The sequence below is a fragment of the Oratosquilla oratoria genome, chromosome 3 (assembly GCF_046742065.1).
Source record: "Oratosquilla oratoria isolate Oo_2021 chromosome 3, ASM4674206v1, whole genome shotgun sequence".
In the NCBI taxonomy this organism is placed as follows: Eukaryota; Metazoa; Arthropoda; class Malacostraca; order Stomatopoda; family Squillidae; genus Oratosquilla; species Oratosquilla oratoria.
This window is the reverse complement of record NC_134779.1, coordinates 71,218,285-71,242,690: the sequence shown is the minus strand read 5'-3', so window position 1 is coordinate 71,242,690 and position 24,406 is coordinate 71,218,285. Positions and strand designations below refer to the sequence as shown.

General features: G+C 37.5%; 1 protein-coding gene across 2 annotated transcripts in view; it reads right to left on the bottom strand.

Annotated features, from left to right (window-relative positions):
• The window catches only part of LOC143023841 (peroxidase-like), a 724,944-nt gene that overhangs the window by 280,572 nt on the left and 419,966 nt on the right, over positions 1–24,406 (bottom strand). For both annotated transcript variants that reach the window (XM_076182490.1, XM_076182481.1), the window contains exon 11: positions 9,264–9,400. In XM_076182490.1, coding sequence (XP_076038605.1) covers positions 9,264–9,400 — 137 coding nt within the window. The remainder of the gene's footprint in view (positions 1–9,263; positions 9,401–24,406) is intronic.

The window sequence follows — 24,406 nt, the reverse complement described above, 5'->3', positions numbered from 1 at the left end:
TTGTTCTCAATTGACCCAAGATTTTGCTAGGATCGACATTCAAGCAAAAGTGCTTGAAATAAACCTAGAATGTCTTGCAAAGGATAGATAAGCTGGGATTGAGCAAATTGAGGAAAAAGAGATTGTTGAACTCTTAAGAGTCAAACAGTGTGGTGGGTGCCTGAGGTAGATTAATACAGTAAAAATAGTGAGTATTGAAAGAAAATAAAAGGAAATGAAAACAGGCCAGATGAGACTTATGGTGGCAATACAGCAAAACAAAAGGTAAACATGAGCTTAGAGACTCCAATAGGCCTGAGGAGATTATAAGAAAACAACAGAGAAAGGCCATTTTCTGGATTTAGGCAAGAAAGAGGTAACTTGAGAAGATTTATAGAAATGGAGAGGGAAATGAGAGATTTCAAAGATTTAGTCTCAGGGGTCCTTGAACAACAAGATATATTTCATAAAGAGATTAGTGAATCAAGGAGAGCAAATGATGAAACAAATTGAGAAGTGAGTGCCCTAAAAAAATATCTGTTTGAGGTAAAACATAAAAATGAGAAATTGAAAAGCAAATATACCACAAATAGTGTGACCATAAATGAGGTGAATGAACAAATGAAAGCAATGACCAAGAAAATTACACATACTCCCTCACCCCCATCCCCCATCCACTCCATCTCATGCATCACAGCATCATCCTTACACAACCATTCTCCATTCACCTTTATCTTCTGTCTTCTGGCCTTCCTCAACAAACATTACCCTCTTTCCCAATGCCCCTTTTACCCCATCCATCCATCTCATCCTTGGTCACCCCCTCATGTTCACTACTTCTACCTCTGCCTTCCACACCTCTTTTACTAATCTTTCTTCACTCATTCTTTCCATGTGTCCAAATCATCCCAATACTCGTTTATCAACCCTATCTCCCAACTTCATTTCCACACCCTGTTCTCCTCCTCACCCCTCACCTCCTTGTTTCTCACCCCATCCAGCCTAGTAACCCTTATTATACTTCTTAGGCACCTAATCTCAATCGGATGGCAGGAAAAGAGCTCTGGTATGCAATGCATTTTTGCTAAGCTATTTTGGAAACCACTAGTTGTGGAGTTGTGTATACCAAGTGACTGAAATGGCATAAATTTACCTATTTACCTAGTTGTATTATATGGAAAGGGGAGCTATGCTCATGGTGACCCATTACAATATTAGTGCTATATATATAAAATGGAGGAAGATAAAGTTGAAAGAAGAAAAAGTAAACCAACAAAGAGATGTTTAGACGTGAGCAGAGTGGAATCACCGCTGGGGGTAATATAAAATAAATCTTGCATGAATGAAACCCCAAAAGCTACTCAAAAGTTGGTGTAGGAGGCCGGTAGATAGAGGTAGACATTTAAGTAGATAGAGGGGTAGGTGAAAAGATATACAAATCTTATTACTTGGATGTTTTGAAACAATGGCCGATGGGAAGTGCAGAGATGCATATTATAGGAAGTGCAGAGTTGCATATTATAGGAAGTGCAGAGTTGCATATTCTTGCTTACCACCTAAAGTTTGTACATACAAGCTAGGGTATTGATAACAGGGATGATGTGATGAAATGTAATCATACAAGCCATGCTCAGCTTGCGACAGATTGCTTGAGACAGTATAACAGTCTTTCTGATTGGAGAAAAGGGTGGAGGAGAAAAATTACTGGTGCATGGAGGTAAAGTCACGCCCTTAAAGGGTGGCACTTATTTGTAACATTCAAAGTTATTGGATGAATTAAATTGTGATGTCCGAGCAGACTTGGCTTGGTGGGATGTACAGGGGTCTCAAGCGGGAGTCCCTTGGTGAAGATAGTAAAACCAAGTGTATTTACTAAGAAGAAATGAAGAAAAGTTTAAGTTCAATTTAATTCACCTTCATTACTGAGTAATGGAACTTGACTAAATCCATACATTACGAAAGAGGCATGGGGCCTACCAATGTGTGACTTACAATACTAAAAGGATAAAAAGTAAGTGAAGAAAATTGTAAGTGACTGTGGACTTACTGAAAGTGTTAGTAGCAGAAGAGCTAACAGTTGGATAATTATGTGTTTTCAGGGTTTGCAAGAGAAGGTGGAATATTCGGTTGAGGGTTTGGAGTTGAATTGGGAACCTAGGTACAAAAATGTCTTAAGAAATCAGGATATTGCTGATTTGATGGATGAACTAATGGATTAGAAAATTTAATACAGGGCAATGTACATAGAAATAATTCAACTTAAAAGAGCTAATGACAAGACAAACAAGGAGCTTGATGATCTGAAGAAGTGGTCAGAAATGAGAATGAAAGAATGAAAAATGAAGATAAAAACAAAAATTAGGCCTTGAAAAAAGAAGTGAAAGAACAAATACAAGCGGTGACTGAGAAAGTCGGAGAAATGATTTAGGAGACTGATCTTCAAGAAATAAAAAACCTATGGAAAGTGGAACAAGAAAAAAAAAGTTAACTCTTAAGGAAATAGTACAGCAACAAGTGGAAGAAAATGCCAAAGAAATGGTAAAGTACTCAAGGAAAAAGAAAATTGGATCAGATATAGAAACAATGAGGAGCCATTGAGACTAGATTTAATATTGATGTCAGAACCTGAAATTGTGGATGAAATGGAATACAAAACAACAATTGGGATAAGTGAGCACATACTAATAGAGTTCGAAGTAAAGAGGAAATTTATTTGGGAAACAATCAGAAACATTGAAAAGGAAGACTAATGTACAACAAAACAGATTTTGAGAACCTAAGAAAACTCTTTCAAAATGCAAATAGGGAATATTTCTTAAATGAAGAAATAAAGATGGAAGAAAAATGGAGCATAGTAAAAGAAATCTATAATAAGGGAATAAACAAATACATACCAAAACAGAAACAAGAAAGGGGGTACATTAAGTGCAGGTACAACAAAAAATGTAGTGAGGTTAAAGATAGAAGAGACAAAGCTTGGAAAAAATAGAAGAAAAAAAAATTAGTAACTGGCATATATATATCAAACTAAGAAATATATATATCAAACTATATATATATATATATATATATCAAACTAAGAAAGTAAGGTGATGAGATGTACAAGGGGTGAAAGTGGCAGTAGACTGGAAGTGAGCATTAAGGGAGAGCGACTGGAGGAAGTGGATAGTTTTAGATACTTGGGTGCAAATGTGGCAGGGAAAGGTGGAGTGAAAGTGGAGGTAGAATTTAGATTGAGAGAAGCGAGTAAATGCCTTGGTGGATTAAAGAGTTTAATGAGGAATAGACATTTGGGAATGGATGCTAAGAGGAGACTGTATGAAGGAGTGATTGTGCCAACAGCACTGTATGGGGCAGAAACATGGAACATAAGAGAAGAAGAGAGAAGGAGTTTGAATGTGTTTGAGATGAGGTGTCTGAGAAGTATGATAGGGGTTACTAGGCTAGATAGAGTGAGAAATGAGGAGGTGAGGAGGAGAACAGGGGTGGATAGGGAGCTGGGAGATAGGGTTGATGAAAGAATATTAGGATGGTTTGGACACATGGAAAGAATGAATGAAGAAAGACTAGTAAAAGAGGTGTGGAAGGCAGATGTGGAGGGAGTGAACATGAGGGGACGTCCTAGGATGAGGTGGATGGATGGGGTGAAGGGGGCTTTGGGGAAGAGGGGAATGTCTGTTGAGGAAGGACGGGAGAGGACAGAAGACCGGGGTGAATGGAGAATGGTTGTACAGTATATGGATGATATTGTGATTGCATGAGGTGGAATGGGCGGGTAGTATGTGTGAGCAAAATTTGACGCAGCCCGAAGGGATTTCTCCCCGTCCTCTCATTTTATGCAATGGGGGGACGGAGAGGGGGGGTCGCTGATTTAATGAAGCGGCCTTGTTGTGGATGTGCTGTGTCTTGCGACACTGCTTCTGACCCAGGGCAGTGGACAAGGTGCAGGGAAGACCCGTCATTCAGGGGGTGCTAAGATAAGAGGGAGAGTGGAGGGATGTGGAGTGTATTCAGGGATGGAATGGGTGGGAATGTTTTTATGCCTTTTTTCTTTTTGGCTACCCCCCTTGTAAGGGGGAAAAAGCCTTGGTATATGTATGTATGTAAGAGATGATTATGTAAAATTACGCAGGGAAGAAAAGAGAAACTATGAAAAGGTCATCATAAAAAAATGCAAGGACCAACCTAAACTATTTTACAGGTATGTGAATGGCAAACTAAAAGACAAACAAGAAATAGTAAAACTGTGCCAAGGGAATAATGAATATATAGATGTAGAAATGGATGAAATTATGAACAAACATCTTAAATCTGTATTCACAATTGAAATTACACAAAATTGGGAGGAAATACAGAAAGATCACCACCAATGAAAAAATAACTGACACAGAAGGAAATTACAGACCAAATAAAAAACCTTGATGTTAGAAAATCACACGGTCTGGATGGAACTGCAAATTGGATATTAAAAGAATATATAGATGAACAAGGGGTGAAAGTGGCAGTAGACTGGAAGTGAGCATTAAGGAAGAGTGACTGGAGGAAGTGGATAGTTTTAGATACTTGGGTGCAAATGTGGCAGGAAAGGGAGGAGTGGGGATGGAGGTTAGAATGTTGATTGAGAGAAGCGAGTAAATGCCTTGGTGGATTAAAAAGTGTAATGAGAAATAGACATTTGGGAATGGATGTTAAGAGGAGATTGTATGAAGGAGTGACTGTGCCAACAGCACTGTATGGGGCAGAAACATGGAACATAAGAGAAGAAGAGAGAAGGAGTTTGAATGTATTTGAGATGAGGTGTCTGAGAAGTATGATAGGGGTTACTAGGCTAGATAGAGTGAGAAATGAGGAGGTGAGGAGGAGAACAGGGGTGGTAAGTGAGTTGGGAGATAGGGTGGATGAAAGAGTATTGGGATGGTTTGGACACATGGAAAGAATGAGTGAAGAAAGACTAGTAAAAGAGCTATGGAAAGTAGATGTGGAGGGAGTGAACATGAGGGGGCAACCTAGGATGAGATGGATGGATAGGGTGAAAGGGGCTTTGGGGAATTGGGGAGTGTCTGTTGAGGAAGGATGGGAGAGGGCAGAAGACAGGGGTGAATGGAAAATGGTTGTATATGGATGATGTTGTGATGCATGAGGTATTTACCTAGTATTTACGTAGTTGTATTTTGTGGGAAGGGGAGCTACGCTCGTGGTGTGGTGTGGAATGGGTGGGGGGATGGGGGGTGAGGTAGTACGTGTGAGAACAATTTTATAGAGTCCGAAGGGATTTCTCCCTTTTCTGCATGGGGGGACCGAGAGGGGGGTCGCCAATTTAATGAAGCGGCCTTGCTGTGGATGTGCTGTGTCTTGCGACACTGCTTCTGACCCAGGGCAGTGGACTAGATGCAGGGATGTATTGGGGATGGAATGGGTGGGATTGATTTTTATGATTTTGTTTTTTGGCTACCTCACTTGTAAGGGGGAAAAAGCCCTTGGTATATGTATGTATAGAAGAACTAACAGACAAAATATATAAGATAACCGATTACTCACTCAAAGAGGGAAAGATACCACAGGATTGGAAAATGCAAATATTGTACCAATATATAAAGGAGGGGACAAGGGAAACCCAACTAACTATAGACTGGTCTCTCTTACAAGCACAATAGCAAAAATATGTGAAAAAGTTATCAAAAGTAGATGTATTAAATATTTAGAAGAAAAAAATATACTGAATCCAACATAATTTGGATTTAGACAAAGAAGATCATGTGCAACTAACTTGATTAATTCTACTTGAGACTAATACAGATAATACAAGAAAGGGATGTATGGGCAGATTGTCCTTTCCTAGATCTACAAAAAGCATTTGATAAAGTGCCACACATAAAGCTATTAAGAAAAATTGAATTAATAGATGGTATTCAAGGAAAATTATTGGAATAGATGATTTCCTGACCGGGAGAAAAATTAGTGTAATACTTAGAGACAAATACTTGACCTGGGAAGTAATGATAAGTGGAGTCCTACAAGATTCGGTATTGGCTCCAATTATGTTTGCCATATATATAAATGACATGAAGGTGTGGAATGCTATATAAAGTTCTTTGCAGATGATGCAAAACTATTAAAGAAAGTAAGTACAGAGGAAGACTGTGAAAAACTACGGAAAGACCTGGATAAAGTCTGGGAATGGAGTCAAAAGTGGGAAGTGAATCAAGAAATGTAATATAATGGAGTTTAGAAAAAGTAAAGATAGAATATCAGGGCAATACAAAATTGGTACAGAGGAAGTAAAAAAAGTAAGCTCAGAAAAGGACCTAGGAGTAATTATCTGCAAAGACATGTCACTAGACAATCATATCAACAAAATAGTTGGAGAAACCTTTAATTTACTAAGATCAATGAAATTGGCATTTGAGTACTTGGATGAGGAAATGGCAAAAAAAATATTAGTTACATTGATAAGACCAAGATTGGAGTATGCTGTGACACTATGGACACCCAGAACTAAAAAGAATATATATAATTGAAAAGAATACAAACAGCAGTGACAATGATGGCACCAACACTCTCCAAATTGACATACGAACAAAGATTGTCCAAATTAGAACTACCAACCTTAGAACAAAGAAGAGAAAGAGGAGATCTACAGACCATTTACAGAATTATGAAAGGGATGGAAGTCTTAGAGATGAATTATTAAAGTGGGACAAGAGGAAAATAAGAGGACATGAAAAGAGACTCAAAAAGGATAGTTACAGAAGAAATCTGAAAAAGAATAGCTTCCCACACAGAGTGGTAGATATCTGGGATAAATTGGCAACAGTGTGTGCAAATCCTATACAAGAATTTAAGAACAAACTTGATGGTGAAAGATACAACAGGTCACTACAAGCATAGCTCCCTTCCCATGACGCCAAACTGCTAAGGAAAATAGAAACTGATGAGGACTGTGAAGCACTGCAAGAAGACCTAAATAGGGTATGGAACTGGAGTCAGAAATGGGAAGTGGACTTTAATACTAAGAAGTGTAGCATAATGGAGTTTGGAAAAAGCAAAAACAGAATATCAGGAAAATATACAATTGGAACCAAAGAAGTAAAGAAAGTAGGATCCGAAAAAGATTTGGGAGTAATTATCACGAACGACTTGTCCTATGATATACAGATTAACAAAATTGTCGGGGAGACTTACAACTTGCTAAGATCAATAAAAGTGGCGTTTACATACTTGGACGAAGACATGATGAAAAAAATATTGGTTACATTGATAAGGCCTAGATTAGAGTATGCAGCGACATTGTGGTCCCCCAGTACCAAAAAGAATATAAAGAAAATAGAAAGAATCCAAAGAGCAGCTACAAAAATGGCACCTGCACTTGCAAACCTATCATACGAAGAGAGATTGGCTAAACTGGAGTTACCGACACTGGAGCAAAGAAGAGAGAGAGGTGACCTATTGACCATCTACAGAATCATGAAAGGCACAGAGGTACTCGATAGTGAGAGCTTACTTAACTGGGACAAAAGAAACACAAGAGGACATGGAAAGAAAATAAAAAAACATAGCTATAGAAGAGAACTGAAGAAAAACAGTTTTCCTCATAGAGTTTTGGACACTTGGAACAAACTGGACAATGGAATAGTATGCGCAAAAACCATTCATGAGTTTAAAAACAAACTAGACACTGCAAGATACAAAGGCGGGACATCACGAGCATAGCTCCCCTTCCCGCAAAATACAACTAGGTAAATATAATATAACTAGGTAAATATATTCAAACTCTTCCTCTCTTATATTCCATGCTTCTGTCCCATACAAAGCTGTTGGAACAATCACTCCTTCATTCAATGTCTTCTTAGCATCCATCCGCAAATGTCTCTTTCTCATTACACTTTTTAATCCCTCAAGGCATCTACTTGCTTCTCTCAATCTACATTCTACCTCCACCTCCAGTCTTCCCTTTCCTGCCACATTTGCACCCAAGTATCTAAGTTATCCACTTCCTCCAGTCTCCCTTAATACACACTTCCAGTCTGCTGCCACTTTCTCCCCTTGTACATGTCATCACCATACTTTTATCAGCATTTATCAACTTCCTTCTTTCGCACACCTTCCCAAACTCTAGCAATAACTTCCTTAATCCCTCCTCTGATCCTGCCACAAGTGCAGCGTCATCAACAAACAACAAGTAGCTTATCTCCCACTTTTCTCCATTTTCTTTAACCCCTTCCATACGGTGCCGCACACGTAGGCGTCATGGGGAGCGAGTGTATTCGCGAGGCTGCCATATCGGCGTCTTGATTATATTTATTGTAGTTGCCCCTCCATAATGACATTCTTTCTAATTCTTTTGTAATCGCATTTTCTATGGTCATCAAAATTCACGGGTGAAGAGAGAACGATCGATATAAGCGGTGACTATATTTTATGATGCGAGTATTATTACGACACGTCGTACGGCTGGCATTGGCTGCTGCCACTGAGATCTAAGTCCATGACGCCTACGTGTGCGGCACCGTATGGAAGGGGTTAACCATCTCCAATCCTTGACTCATTACCCTTGCACTTACCTCTTGCACCATCCCATCCATGTATAAATTGAACAGCCATGACGAAATAATACATCCCTAGCAAAGTCCCACCTTTACCTCAAACCACTCACTCTCTCCATTTCTGATTCTAACAAAAGCACTACTACTCTCATAAAAACTCTTGACTGCTCTTAAAAGCTTTTCTCCTATCCCCTATATCTGCAATACCTCCCACAGTACCTTCCTGTCTACCCTGTCATAAGCCTTTTCCAAATCCAAAAAGGCCCAAAAAATATCCTTACCTTTTCCTAAAGTTTTCTCACATATCTTACCACAAAAATCTGATCCACACAACTCCCTTTCCTAAACCCACACTGTTCCTCACCAATTACTCCCTCTCTTCCTCTCCTAATCCTCTCAATCAAAACCCTACCCTAAACCTTCCCAATTACATTTGATGTTCTTTATCAGGTAAATTTTCTGAAAAAAAGTTAATAATGAAATATGTGACACTAAATGTGTAGCAAACGCCAGACAACTTTTTCATTCAGTAGAAGGGCGGGTGAAATGCAGCCTGTCACAATAAATTGAGATCCTGTTCTGACCACTTTCTGGTACTCAATAATGTATTAGAATTAACTTGTGTTTTTCAAACCAAAATATATAATGTGTGCCATTGTATCAAAGGGTCTAAGTGAAGTTAATGCATAATGTATTTTCACCATATAAACATGTGCAACTATGACTTGACATTTAACTTACGGGTAGAGCTTTCTAAGCTTTTCTAGTACTTCAGGTTTCATAAGGTCTTTATTGAAGATGTAGTCATAGAAGAACTCATCCAGGTCACACAACTCCCGCCACTTTAAGTAACCAGGCAATCCGTGATCCCTTCCACGCTGTATTAAGAAAATTATTTAGTCAAGAGAGGGTAAATGTTTCAAATACATGTATTCATTGATCACACATACTATATATTGTAGTTTTTGCCCCATAATGGGGCATCAGCTGCATATGATTATGCAGCTGATACTTTAGGAAATATAATGATATAAGTACCTCTTCAGACCAGAGTCATACTGTATTCTTCTGTCTGAAGATGAATCTCTACTCATAGAGGAATACTAAAAAAAACTGTTAACTTCACATATATACCTGTATTATATATTTATACACACACTCATCCTATGACAAACAGATAAATAAAATTGTCACAGAATCCTACAACTTGCCAAGATCAATAAAAGTGGCATTTACATATTTGGACAAAGAAATAAAAAAAACTGTTAACTTCACATATATACCTGTATTATATATTTATACACACACTCATCCTATGACAAACAGATAAATAAAATTGTCACAGAATCCTACAACTTGCCAAGATCAATAAAAGTGGCATTTACATATTTGGACAAAGAAATAATTAAAAAAACATTGATCACACTAATAAGGTCTAGACTAAAATATGCGGTGACATTGTGGTCACCCAATACCAAAAAGAATATAAAGAAAATAGAAAGAATCCAGAAAGCAGCAACAAAAATGGCACCTGCACTTGCAAACTTGTCATATGAGGAAAGATTGGCTAAACTGGAGTTACCGACTCTGGAGCAAAGAAGAGAGAGAGGTGACTAACTGACCATCTACAGAATCATGAAAGGCACAGACATACTCGATAGAGAGGACTTGTTAAACTGGGACAAGAGAAGCACAAGAGGACATGGAAAAAAAATCAAAAAACATAGCTACAGAAGAGATCTGAAGAAAAACAGTTTTCCAAATGGAGTACTGGACACTTGGAACAAAGTGGACAATGAATAGTGTGCACAAAAATCATTCTTGAGTTTAAGAGCACACAAAGGCGGGACACCACGAGCGTAGCTCCCCTTTCCGCAAAGTACAACTAGGTAAACACTAGGTAAATACACACACTCCTGACCTCGCTCCCACCCTGCTTCCCTTCTGACCTCACACCTCCACCCACACATCCCCTCACCTCTGACTCCGCCCTGTGCAACAGATTGTCCGGTTTTAGCTCTGTGTGTTCCCCTTCTACTCGCATCTCAACTGTACTTATGTCTCGACAAATTCTTGTAATCTGTACTTTCCTGAAGAGGGCTATAGCTATTAGCTGAAATATGGACACCTAGCACTAAAGAAAATAGAAAGAATTCAAAGAGCAATGACAAAGTTGGCACCAACACTCTCCAAATTGACATACAAAGACTAGACAAACTTGAACTACCAACCCTGGAACAAAGAAGAGAAAGAGGAGACCTGCTAACCATCTACAGAATTATGAAAGGGATGGAAGTCTTTGATAGAGATCAGTTATTAAAGTGGGATAAAAGGAAAACAAGAGAACATGAAAAAAATTAAAAAGGATAGTTACAAAAAAGATCTGAAAAAGAATAGCTTCCTGCACAGAGTGATAGATATCTGAGACAAATTGAATGAAGAAACAATGAGTGCAAAAATTATACAAGAATTTATAATCAAACTGGATGCTGAAAGATAGAAAGTGGGTCATAACGAGCATAGCTCTTTTCCCGTAAAATACAACTAGGTAAATACAAGGTAAAAACACACATAATAAAATGTAGTATAATGGAGTTTGGAAAAGGTAAAAATAGAATATCAAGGAATTATAAAATTGGTGAAGAAGTAAAAAAAGTGAGCTTGGAAAGGGACCTAGGAGTAATAATCGGAAGACATGTTACCAGACAAACATATCGATAAAATAGTCAGAGAAATCTTCAACCTACCAAGGTCAATGAAAGTGGCATTTGACTATTTGGATGAAGAAGTGGTCAAGAAAATATTAGTTACACTGATAAGACCGAAATTAGAGTATGCTGCAACACTATGGACACCCAGTACTAAAAAGAATATAAAGAATATAGAAAGAATACAAAGAGCACCAACAAAAATGGCACCAACACTCCACATTGACATATGAACAAAGATTGTCCAAATTGGAACTACCAACTCTGGAACAAAGAGGAGAAAGAGATCATCTACTGAATATATAATCATGAAAGAAATGGAAATCCTACAGGTGATTTATTAAAGTGGGACAACAGAAAAACAAGAGGACATGAAAAGAAACTCAAAAAGGATAATTATAGAAGAGATCTGAAAAAGAATAGTTTCCCACAGAGTGGTGGATACCTGGAATAAATTAGATAAGGCAACAGTGTGTGCAAATACTATTCAAGAATTTCAGAATAAGCTTGACCTTGAAAGATATAAAGACGGTTCACTACAAGCATTGCTCCCTTCTGGTATAATACAACTGGGTAAATAGATACGTACATACATACATATACCAAAGGCTTTTTCCCCCTACACGGGGGGTAGCCAAATACAACAACGTAAATATGGATGAAGGACTTTTTGCATGGAAGAAAAATGAGGGCAGTGCTTGGAGATAAGAGTTCTCCTTGGAAAGAGATAAGTAGTGGAGTTCCACAAGGATCAGTAATGAAAATACATACATACATATACCAAGGCTTTTTCCCCCTTACAAGGGGGGTAGCCAAAAAGAAAAAGGCATAAAATCATTCCCACCCATTCCATCCCTGAATACACTCCACACCCCTCCACTCTCCCTCTTATCTTAGCACCTCCTGAATGACGGGTCATCCCTGCACCTTGTCCACTGCCCTGGGTCAGAAGCAGTGTCGCAAGACACAGCACATCCACAGCAAGGCCGCTTCATTAAATCGGCGACCCCCCCTCTCTGTCCCCCCATTGCATAAAATGAGAGGACGGGGAGAAATCCCTTCGGGCTGCATCAAATTTTGCTCACACATACTACCTCACCCCCCATCCACCCGCCCATTCCACCTCATGGTATCACAACATCATCCATATACAACCATTTTCCATTCACCCCGGTCTTCTGTCCTCTCCCATCCTTCCTCAACAGACATTCCCCTCTTCCCCAAAGCCCCCTTCACCCCATCCATCCACCTCATCCTGGGACGCCCCCTCATGTTCACTCCCTCCACATATGCCTTCCACACCTCTTTTACTAGTCTTTCTTCACTCATTCTTTCCATGTGTCCAAACCATCCTAATATTCTTTCATCAACCCTATCTCCCAGCTCCCTATCCACCCCCGTTCTCCTCCTCACCTCCTCATTTCTCACTCTATCTAGCCTAGTAACCCCTATCATACTTCTCAGACACCTCATCTCAAACACATTCAAACTCCTTCTCTCTTCTTCTCTTATGTTCCATGTTTCTGCCCCATACAGTGCTGTTGGCACAATCACTCCTTCATCGAAGCAACACCGCTCGTCGTCGCTGTCGTCGCGCGACCAAGAAGAAGAGGATTTACGACGAAAAAGGAAAACCTGGTTTGTACTGTAGGGGTGGGGAGTGAACGTGAGTGCCCGAAATGGTATCTATGCAGTGCTAGTTAATTGTGTTAACTCGAAATTAGCAAAAATGAATGAAAACGACTCGAAAGCCAGTTGCGAATCAGAGCCATCTGGCGGCAATCCACTGAACCGCGATGTAAACAATCAACAAAACACGTGTTATGACAATGATTTCTTAGGGTTTGGTAAGTACGAAAGAAAGAACTTAAGTAGATTATTAGAGATAGAGAGAGAGATGAGCAAAAATAGGACTCGGTGGGAAAATGAAATCATGGACTTAAGAAAAGAGGTCATTGGTTTAATTGATTGTTTATCTAAGACTAACCATGAAATTTCTGACCTGAAAAAAGCTAACTTGGATCTTACAAACGAAATTAAAGAAATGAAAAGAGACATAAATGAACTGATGAATGATAATGAAAAGAAGAAAACTAATGATAATAATAGCGAAAATCTAAAGCAGGAAGTGAACAACAAATTACAAGAATTGACACAAAATATCGAAGAAAACTTAGGTGGGGACAGTATCCAGGAAATTAAGAAGTGGAAAGAAAATATTGAAAATAAAGAAATTGCTTTCAAAGAAATAGTCAAGCAGCAAATGCAAGATAATGCAAAAGACACAATTATTCAAGTGATTAACGAAAAAGCAAATTGGGTCAGGGACACAGTAGATAGGAAGAAATGTATTGTGGTTTATGGGCTTAAAGAAAAACAAGGATTGGCGAGGTACATGAGAGAAAAAGAAGAAAAAGAGACAGCAGTAGAAATCCTTAATGAAATTCAGGGGGGAGATAGTGATTCAGGCACAGACTTAGAAGAGACTTACAGAATTGGTCGCTATACTAAGGATAGGAATCGACCTCTAAAGATAAAACTAAGGTCACAAGTGGTAGTAGAAGACATATTTGAAAAAGTAGGTAACTTGGCAAAGAGTGAAAAATACAATAAGATATGGATAAAAAGAGAAATGAGTACTGAGGAATTAGAAAAAGAAAGGGTGCTAAGAGAAGAAGCAAAGGAAAAAAACTTGAAAAGATCGGAGACAGAATGCAAAGAATTCCAGTGGAGAGTAATAGACTTGAGATTAAGACAATGGCGCTTCAAAACGAACAAAACAAGGGAAGAAGAAACCAGGGAGAAGGAAGAAAATTAAAAGTGGCCTATACCAACATTGACGGACTAATTTCGGGACTGAACGAACTCAATGATTATCTGTTAGAAGCAAAACCAGACATAATGGGAATTGTAGAGACTAAACTAAGAGGTGAAATACCATCCACTGTTATCGGACAAGGTTTATACAACTACTGGATAAAAAACAGGGACAAGAAACAGGGAGGGGGAATCATGTTCTTGGCCAAGAAAGACCTAAAGGTGACAAAAATTGCAGAGGGCAAAGGTAATGCTGAATTGATCATGATAAAAGTCGAAGGCAAGAATATGAAAAGTAGAAAGTTTGTGGTGACTTATGTGCCTCCAAAAACAAGCGCTTGGAAAGATTTTGAACATACAAAAATGCTAGATGACACAAGAAAATCACTCAATGAGATACTAATGGGTAAGGGTAATCTGGTAGTTATGGGGGACTTCAATTGCAAAGAAATTTGTTGGGACAGCATGACAGTGCAAGGAGGAGATGACTCGTGGGGCAATGTACTGCTAGATATGACCATGGAGTACACAATGACCCAATGGGTCCGTGAAAACACAAGGTACAGAAATAATGAAGAGCCATCGAAACTAGATCTAATATTTACAACAGAGCCTGAAATAGTGCATAAAGTCCAGTATGAGACACCAATTGGAAAGAGTGACCATGTACTCATCGAAACTATACTAAAGGAAGAAATAGACATAGAGAGGAACGAAAAGCATAGGAAAGGAAGACTGAGGTACAACAAAACAGACTTTACAAAACTAAAGACATTCTTCCGGAATGCAAACTGGGAAATATTTTACAGGGAAGAAACAGCAGTGGAAGAGAAATGGAATATATTGATGGAAAACTACAATGAAGGGGTAAACAGGCATGTACCAAGACAAAAGTGAGAGAGAGAGTACATTAAATGTTGGTTCAACAAAAGATGCAGTGAGGCAAAAGACAGAAGGGACAAAGCTTGGAAAAAGTGGAGAAAAGACAAAAAACAAAGCAAATGGCAAATTTATGTTAACTATAGAAATGAGTATGTTAACGTGAGAAGAGAGGAGAAAAGGAACCATGAGAAGGATATTATAGACAAATGCAAAGAGCAACCCAAACTATTCTATCGGTATGTGAATGGTAAACTTAAAAACAAACAGGAATTGGTGAAACTATGCCAAGGAAACATAGAATACACAGAAGATTTAGAGATGGCCGAAGTCATGAACAATCACTTTAAATCTGTTTTCACCAGAGAGAAAATACCGAATTGTGACATAGACAAAAACAAGAAATCTCCCCTCATGAATGAGTTTACAGCATCACTAAAGGAAATATCAGAACATTTATCAAGGCTGGATGTCAGAAAATCACATGGCCCGGACGGTATTGCAAATTGGATTCTAAAGGAGTGCAAAGAAGAACTAACAGACAAAATACACATCTTAATAAACAGCTCACTCAAAGAAGGAAAGATACCCGAGGACTGGAAAAACGCTAACATTGTACCAATACACAAAGGAGGAAACAAAGAAGAACCCACCAACTATAGGCCAGTATCACTAACAAGCACCATTGCCAAAATTTGTGAGAAAATAATCAAGAATAGATGGGTAAAACATCTGGAAGACAATGACATATTAAACCCAAGACAATTCGGATTCAGACAAGGAAGATCATGCTCCACAAACTTAATATGCTTTTACTCAAGACTAATAGACATAGTGCAAGAAAGAAATGGATGGGCTGATTGTGCATTCCTAGACTTGCAAAAAGCCTTTGACAAAGTACCACACAGAAAACTACTAAAAAAACTGGAACACATAGGAGGAATACAGGGAAACCTACTAAAATGGATAGAGGACTTTCTGACTGGTAGAAAGATGAGAGTAGTGCTCAGAGAAAAATATTCAGGCTGGAAAGAGGTGATCAGTGGAGTACCGCAAGGATCTGTGCTGGCACCAATAATGTTTGCTATCTATATGAATGACATGGATGAGGACGTGAACTGCTACATGAGCTTCTTTGCCGATGACGCCAAACTGCTAAGGAAAATAGAAACTGATGAGGACTGTGAAGCACTGCAAGAAGACCTAAATAGGGTATGGAACTGGAGTCAGAAATGGGAAGTGGACTTTAATACTAAGAAGTGTAGCATAATGGAGTTTGGAAAAAGCAAAAACAGAATATCAGGAAAATATACAATTGGAACCAAAGAAGTAAAGAAAGTAGGATCCGAAAAAGATTTGGGAGTAATTATCACGAACGACTTGTCCTATGATATACAGATTAACAAAATTGTCGGGGAGACTTACAACTTGCTAAGATCAATAAAAGTGGCGTTTACATACTTGGACGAAGACATGATGAAAAAAATATTGGTTACATTGATAAGGCCTAGATTAGAGTATGCAGCGACATTGTGGTCCCCCAGTACCAAAAAGAATATAAAGAAAATAGAAAGAATCCAAAGAGCAGCTACAAAAATGGCACCTGCACTTGCAAACCTATCATACGAAGAGAGATTGGCTAAACTGGAGTTACCGACACTGGAGCAAAGAAGAGAGAGAGGTGACCTATTGACCATCTACAGAATCATGAAAGGCACAGAGGTACTCGATAGTGAGAGCTTACTTAACTGGGACAAAAGAAACACAAGAGGACATGGAAAGAAAATAAAAAAACATAGCTATAGAAGAGAACTGAAGAAAAACAGTTTTCCTCATAGAGTTTTGGACACTTGGAACAAACTGGACAATGAAATAGTATGCGCAAAAACCATTCATGAGTTTAAAAACAAACTAGACACTGCAAGATACAAAGGCGGGACAACACGAGCATAGCTCCCCTTCCCGCAAAATACAACTAGGTAAATACAACTAGGTAAAATACAGTCTCCTCTTAGCATCCATTCCCAAATGTCTATTCCTCATTACACTCTTTAATCCACCAAGGCATTTACTCGCTTCTCTCAATCTACATTCTACCTCCACTTTCACTCCACCTTTCCCTGTGGTGGGGGAAAAGAATACTGCCACCAAGTATTCCCACTTGGATCGTAAGAGGCGAAAAGAAAGGGACGGGGATTGGGACTAGGCATCCTTCTCCTTGTAGCCCCACAGGGGAAATTCCCCCCCCAAAAAAAGTAATGAAAATGGGATCTGAAAAAGACCTGGGGGTGTTTATCACAAAAGATATGTCCCCTAACAAACATATGAACAAAATTGAGGGCAAAACCTATAAATGCTTTCTATTTGGATAAAGAGATGGTAAAGAAAATATCAGTCACACTGATAAAGCCAAATTGGAGTACACAGCGATACTATAATCACCCAGTATTAAAATGAATATAAGGGGAGTTGAGAAAGTCCAGAGAGGAACTACGAAGATGGCCCAAACACTATAAAAAATGTCATATGAAGAAAGATTGTCAAAACTAGAACTACCAACTTTGGAACAAAGAAGAGAAAGAGGTGACTTGTTGACCATCTATAGAATTATGAGGTGTGAAAGTCCTTGATAGAGATGACTTACTTAATTGGGATAAGAGAAAAACAAGGGGACATGGAAGGAAACTCAAAAAGGTCAGCTATAGAAGAGACCTGGAGAGAGAGAGAGAGAGAGAGAGGGAGAGAGAGAGAGAAAAAAAAGCTTTCCCAATAGAGTAGTGGATGTGTGCAACATACTAGATAAAACAACAGTGTGTGCAAAAACAATACAAGAATTTAAGAACAAATCAGGACACCTCGAGCATAGCTCCACTTCTCGTAAGATACAACTAGGTACATACACAGCACCAAAAAGAATATTAAGAAACTAGAAAGATTACAAAGAGCAACAACCAAACTAGCACCGACTCTCGCCGAACTAACATATGAGCAAAGACTATCCAAACTGAACCTACCAACACTGGAACAAAGAAGAGAAAGAGGAGATTTGCTGACTATCTACAGAATAATGAAAGGAATGGAAGTTTTAGACAGGAACGACCTGTTAGTGTGGGACAACGGTAAAACGAGAGGACACGGAAAAAAAATGAAAAAAGATAGCTATAGAAAAAACTTGAAAAGGAACAGTTTCCCACACAGAGCGATTAATACATGGAACAAATTAGACAACAAAATATGTGCAAACACTATACAAGATTTTAAGACAAAACTTGATGCGGAGAGATACAAAGAAGGGTCACCACGAGCATAGCTCCCCTCCCGTATATTACAACTAGGTAAATACACACAACTAGGTAAATATACACACACACACTTTTGTCGGATGGACAGCGAGGATTAGAGTTCTGAAGAAAAAGTGAAATTTTCGTGGACCTCAACGCAAAGGAAGTACCTATTGTATTTACAGGGAAGGGGATAACTCATGGTGTCATGGGAAAGTGAGGAAAAAGGAGAAGGGGAGGGATTACTGAGGGAAATGGAAGGAAATGAGGAAGGGGAAGACTTGGTCCAGGAGGCCAGACGTCTTGTAAATAAACGAAGGACCAATGATTCTGGTGATGGGATTAACAAAAATGTAAAGATTAGAAATATAGATAAGAGCAGCACAATGGAAGGTGAGGATAATAATTTCCAGGGATTTAATGAGGGTGGGGGGATACCAACCTCCCCCGATTGACAAGACTAGAAGAGAAACTTGATAAGATGATCGAACATTGGGAAGACAGGTTCGGTAACGTAACCAACATTGCGCAGAGAGTTGAAAAGTTGGAAGAACTGGAGAAGGTGAATAAAAATTTAACTAATGAAATAGAAGAATTAAAAAGACAGTTAAAAGAGGAGAATGAAGAATTAAAGAGGAATAATAAAGACAATAAAGAGCCCATAGCAAAAGAAGCACAGGGTTGGAAAAAAAATCCAGGAAACAGTAAAGTTGCATTTACAGGTAGTCGTCGACTTACGACCTATGCGACTTACGACTGATCGACTTTACGACCACGAGATGGTGCAATAATATCAAACATTTAATAGAGTAATAGAATTGCAATGTTGTGCCTGGCAGTGCAGTATATTACTCCGCACACTGCGAGACACGAGTACGATAGTTTTGGCAGGCTGCCGGCAGCGTCAGCATCCCAGCCAGCTAAATATTCTTTCATTTTGTTTGAAGTAAAATGTTTCCTAATTTTGCATTGCATTTTGTATTTTTGTATATTTTGCAATTAATAAAATATAACAAACTTTTCATGCCTAAGCTAGTTTGTTGTCGATTACAATATGTTCTGTACAGTACCTAAACGAAAAGAATGTGTTTTGTTGAAATAAAAAGAATCCTAATTTTGCCTTACATTTTGTATTTTTATGTTTTGCAATTAATAAAATGTAACAGTATTTTTTATGCCTAGTCTGTTGTTGATGACAAAATGTTCGGTACAGCATTTTGTATTTCTATGTTTTGCGATTAATAAAATGTAACAGTAAACTTTGTTTATGCCTAGTCTGTTGTCGATAACAATATTTTCGGTACAGTACATAAACGAAAAGAATGTGTTTCGAAATATTTTTTCCTAATTTTGCTTTACAATGATTTTAATGTAACCAACAAAAAAGGATTTGTAAGTCAAAGATGACAGGACTTTATTCAGTATGCGTAGGCCTAGGCTACGTTTCCTAATGAAAATTATAAAAAGTTAATGAATACTAAACAACATAGCTCAAAGATAATAAGATTTTATTCAGTATGCATACGTTTCCTAAAGAAAGTCTGATGGTAAAATAACACAAAGGTTAACAAATACAGTATATATCATAGGTCAAAGATGATAGGATTTTATTCAATATGCTTAGGCCTATGCTACGTTTCCCAAAGAAAATCAGATGAAATTATAAAAAGGTTAAAAATACTATACAACATAGTTCACAGATGCTAAGATTATTTCAGTATGCTAAATATACAATATATATATATATATATATTATATAAAGGGTAATATATACTGTATATATATATATAGACCGATTTGCGTCCAGATCGACTTACGACCTGTCTGTCGGAACTGAACTCGGTCGTAAGTCGACGACTACCTGTACTGACATAATTAAACAGCAAATGAAAGAACAAACTGAAGACTCAGTTATCAAAGTGATGAGACAGAAGGAGAATATAGTAAGAGACTTAGCAGATAAAAAGAAATGTATAATTATATTGGGAATGGAAGAGAAACATAACCTAGATAGAACTTCAAGAATCAGTGAGGAAAAAGAAAAAGTAAGCAGTTTACTAGAACTATTTCAGGAAGATGATCCTGAAATAATGAAACAAATTGAAGAGATGTTTAGGGTCGGAAAATATAGTACAGATAAGACCAGACCAATTAAGATTAAATTCAGGTCACAAACAACAGCAGAGAATATCTTAGCAAAAACAGGGAAGCTAACAGCAAGTGAACAATATAAAAAGGTATGGATAAAAAGAGAAATGAATAAAGAGGAGAGGAAGAAAAGAATAAAAGAAAAGAAGCTAAAGAAAAAAACGAGACCAAAACAGAGTCAGAAAAAGAAGAATTCTAATGGAGAGTAGTGAATATGAAATTCAGGAAATGGACCATAACAGAAAAACAAAAACAAAAAAAAAACAGAATACAATGGAAATAACAGAAAGTTAAGAGTGTCCTACACAAATATAGATGGATTAATAACAGGACTGAATGAACTGAACGAGTATCTGAAGGAAAAAGAACCGGACATAATGGGAATTGTAGAGACAAAATTAAAAGGTCCACTACCACCCAACAGCATAGGACACAATGCATATAATTATTGGATTAGAAACAGAGAGATAAAACAAGGGGGTGGAGTTATGTTCCTGACTAAGAAGGATATAAATGTGAAGAGAGTCACATATGGAAAGAATAGAGATGATTATGATAGAAGTAGAAGACAGAGATAAGAAGGGCAGAAAGTTTGTAATAAACTACGTGCCCCTAAAAACAGCCTCGTGGGAAGAGAGTGAACATAAAAGTATGTTAGAAGACACAAGAATAACATTAAACAAGATAATGGAAGATGGAGGAAGAATAGTTATGATGGGCGACTTTAATTGCAAAGAAATCTGCTGGGAAGAGATGACTGTAAAGGGTGGAGAAGACTCATGGGGAAATGTTCTACTTGAGATGATTATTGACCACACAATACCACAATGGATTCAGGAGAACACTAGGTATAGAAATGAAGAACCATCGAGACTAGACCTAATAATCACATCAGAACCTGAAATAGTGGAAAAGATAGAATACCAGGCACCAATAAGTAAAAGTGACCACATATTGATTGAACTAGAACTAAATGAGAGAAAAAAAATGAAATGAAAAGAAATGAACAATATAGAAAAGGAAGATTGAAGTATGAAAAAACAAATTTTGATAAAATAAGAGAATTCTTTCAAAATGAAAACTGGGAAAGAATACACAAAGAAGATACAACAGTAGAAGAGAAATAGAATATTTTGACAAAAATTTATAAAAAAAAAATAAAAAAAAAAAAAGGAGTGGAAAAGTATGTCCCAAGTATGTCTACTTGAGATGATTATTGACCACACAATGACACAATGGATTCAGGAGAACACTAGGTATAGAAATGAAGAAGAACCATCGAGACTAGACCTAATAATCACATCAGAACCTGAAATAGTGGAAAAGATAGAATACCAGGCACCAATAAGTAAAAGTGACCACATATTGATAGAACTAGAACTAAATGAGAGAAAAAAAATACATGAAAAGAAATGAACAATATAGAAAAGGAAGAATGATGTATGAAAAAACAAATTTTGATAAAATAAGAGAATTCTTTCAAAATGAAAACTGGGAAAGAATACACAAAGAAGATACAACAGTAGAAGAGAAATGGAATATTTTGACAAAAATTTATAAAAAAGGAGTGGAAAAGTATGTCCCAAGACAAAAACAAGAAAAAGAATATGTAAAGTGCTGGTACAACAAAAGTTGTAGGGAGTTAAGAGACAAAAGAGGCAAAGCTTGGACTAAATGGAAGAAAAACAAAAGACCTGAAAAATGGAAAATATATACTGTACTTGTTATAGAAATGAATATGTACAAGCGTGCAGAGAGGAAAAGAGAAAATATGAAAAAGATGTCATAGAAAAATGTAAATATCAACCGAAACTATTCTACAGATTTGTAAACAACAAACTGATAAACAAACAAGATTTGGAGAAATTAAGACAAGGAGTTGAATACACAGAGGAAATAGAAATGGTGGAAATTATGAACACGCATTTTAAATCAGTGTTTACAAGGGACAATATACAACCGGAAGAGATCGAATGGAAGGAGAAAGTCCCCCCTATGAAAGAAATAGAAGTAACAAAGAATGAAATAATGAAACACTTGAATAATCTTGATGTTAGAAAATCGCTTGGACCAGATGAAATAGTAAACTGGATTTTGAAAGAATGCAGAAATGAACTGGCAGACAAAATACATAGCATAATAAACAGTTCCTTGAAAGAAGGAAAAGTTCCAGAAGATTGGAAAAAGCAAATATAGTACCTACATATAAAGGAGGAAATAAAGAAGACCCTACCAACTATAGACCAGTCTCTCTAACAAGTACAATAGCAAAAATTTGTGAAAGAATTGTCAAAAGAAGATGGGTAAATTTTTTAGAAAAAAAACAATGTGCTAAATCCAAGGCAATTTGGATTCAGACAAGGATGATCATGCATCACTAATTTAATATGTTTCTATTCAAGGCTAATAGATATAATACAAGAAAGAGATGGATGGGCTGATTGTGCATTTGTAGACCTAAAAAAAAGCTTTTGACAAAGTCCCACATAAGAAGTTGCTTAAGAAATTAGAAACTGAAGGAGGAATATAGGGCAAATTGCTTAAATGGATGGAAGACTTTTTGCAAGAAAGAAAAATGAGAGTAGTGATAATAGACAAACACTCAAAATGGGATGACGTAATAAGCGGTGTTCCACAAGGAACAGTTCCAACCCCAATAATGTTTGCTATATATATTAATGATATGGATGAAGAAATTGAAAGTTATATGAGCTTCTTTGCAGATGATGCAAAACTATTAAAAAAAGTGAACATGGAAAAAGATTGTGAGTCACTACAGAGTGATCTAAATAAAGTATGGGAATGGAGTAGGAAGTGGGAGATGGAGTTCAACACTAAAAAGTGTAGTATAATGGAATTTGGAAAAAGCAAAAACAGAATAACAGGATCATATTAATTGGGAGAAGGAATAAAAAAGTAGAAAATGAGAAGGACCTGGGAGTCATTGTTATGAATAACATGTCACCTGAGAAACATATAAATAAGATTTTTGGAGAAACTTATAATTTGATAAGAACAATCAAAGTTGCATTTACATACCTGGATGAAGAAATGGTGAAGAAAATTCTAATCACTCTGATAAGACCAAAATTGGAATATGCAGCAATGATATGGTCACCAAGTACAAAAAAATACTTCATTTTCCCCCTCCAGGTGCAAACCAAGGGTAGTAACAGGGGGAAAGTTCTTATGGATAGGATACTTGAATATCTTCATTGTTGCCTCGTTAGCGTTTACGAAGCGTGCATCTTGATCATTTCTTACCTCGTTTACTATTTCTTTATCCTTTTCAGTCTTGGTGTACAGTATTTGTTCACAGCCCTTGTTAACGTACTTTGTTACATAGGCTATGGTTTTTATGGAATTTGAACATTCGACATTTATATGAGCGTTATATTTGAGGCATAGATATGGGCTATAAGGTACCACCCAAGAATTATCCACTGTCACGTTTTTACCCTTAATTTTCTTCTCAAATGTATGTCCGCCTTCTCCTTTTGCTCTTCTTTTGTAAAGTGGGTAGCCATTATTTCCGAAAAATAGAGTATCTCTACACTTTTTCGGGAACCCTTTTCCACACAAATTTTTGCCGTCCGAGGAAGATTTCCCTTGGCAACAAAGTTGGAAATCATCAAAACCCTTGCAAGGTCCATGTATCATACACTTTGTCACAATATCATATAATCTAGGGTGAGTTTCCTTGTCTGGTATTTCTGCAGATATTATTTTGCTAACAAAATCGGCGTTAACATTATGTCTCATCCATAACAAAATATGGACATGTGGGAGCCCTCTTTTTTGCCACTCGACACTGTAAAGATAGGCTTTAACTTTTCCAAATATACAATTAACGGTGAAATCATCAAGAAGACTATACACTTTCATCTTGAACAGTCTACTCACTAAATCTGGCCTGTCTGCTTTACATCCAGAAGCAGCATTTCCTCCTGTCTGACTCGTCGCTTCTTCCAGTTCTTCCCATGCTGGGTTCATAGTGAACGTTATGAAAAAGTCAGGAGATCCATAATTTGTTACAAATGCGAGGGCATCT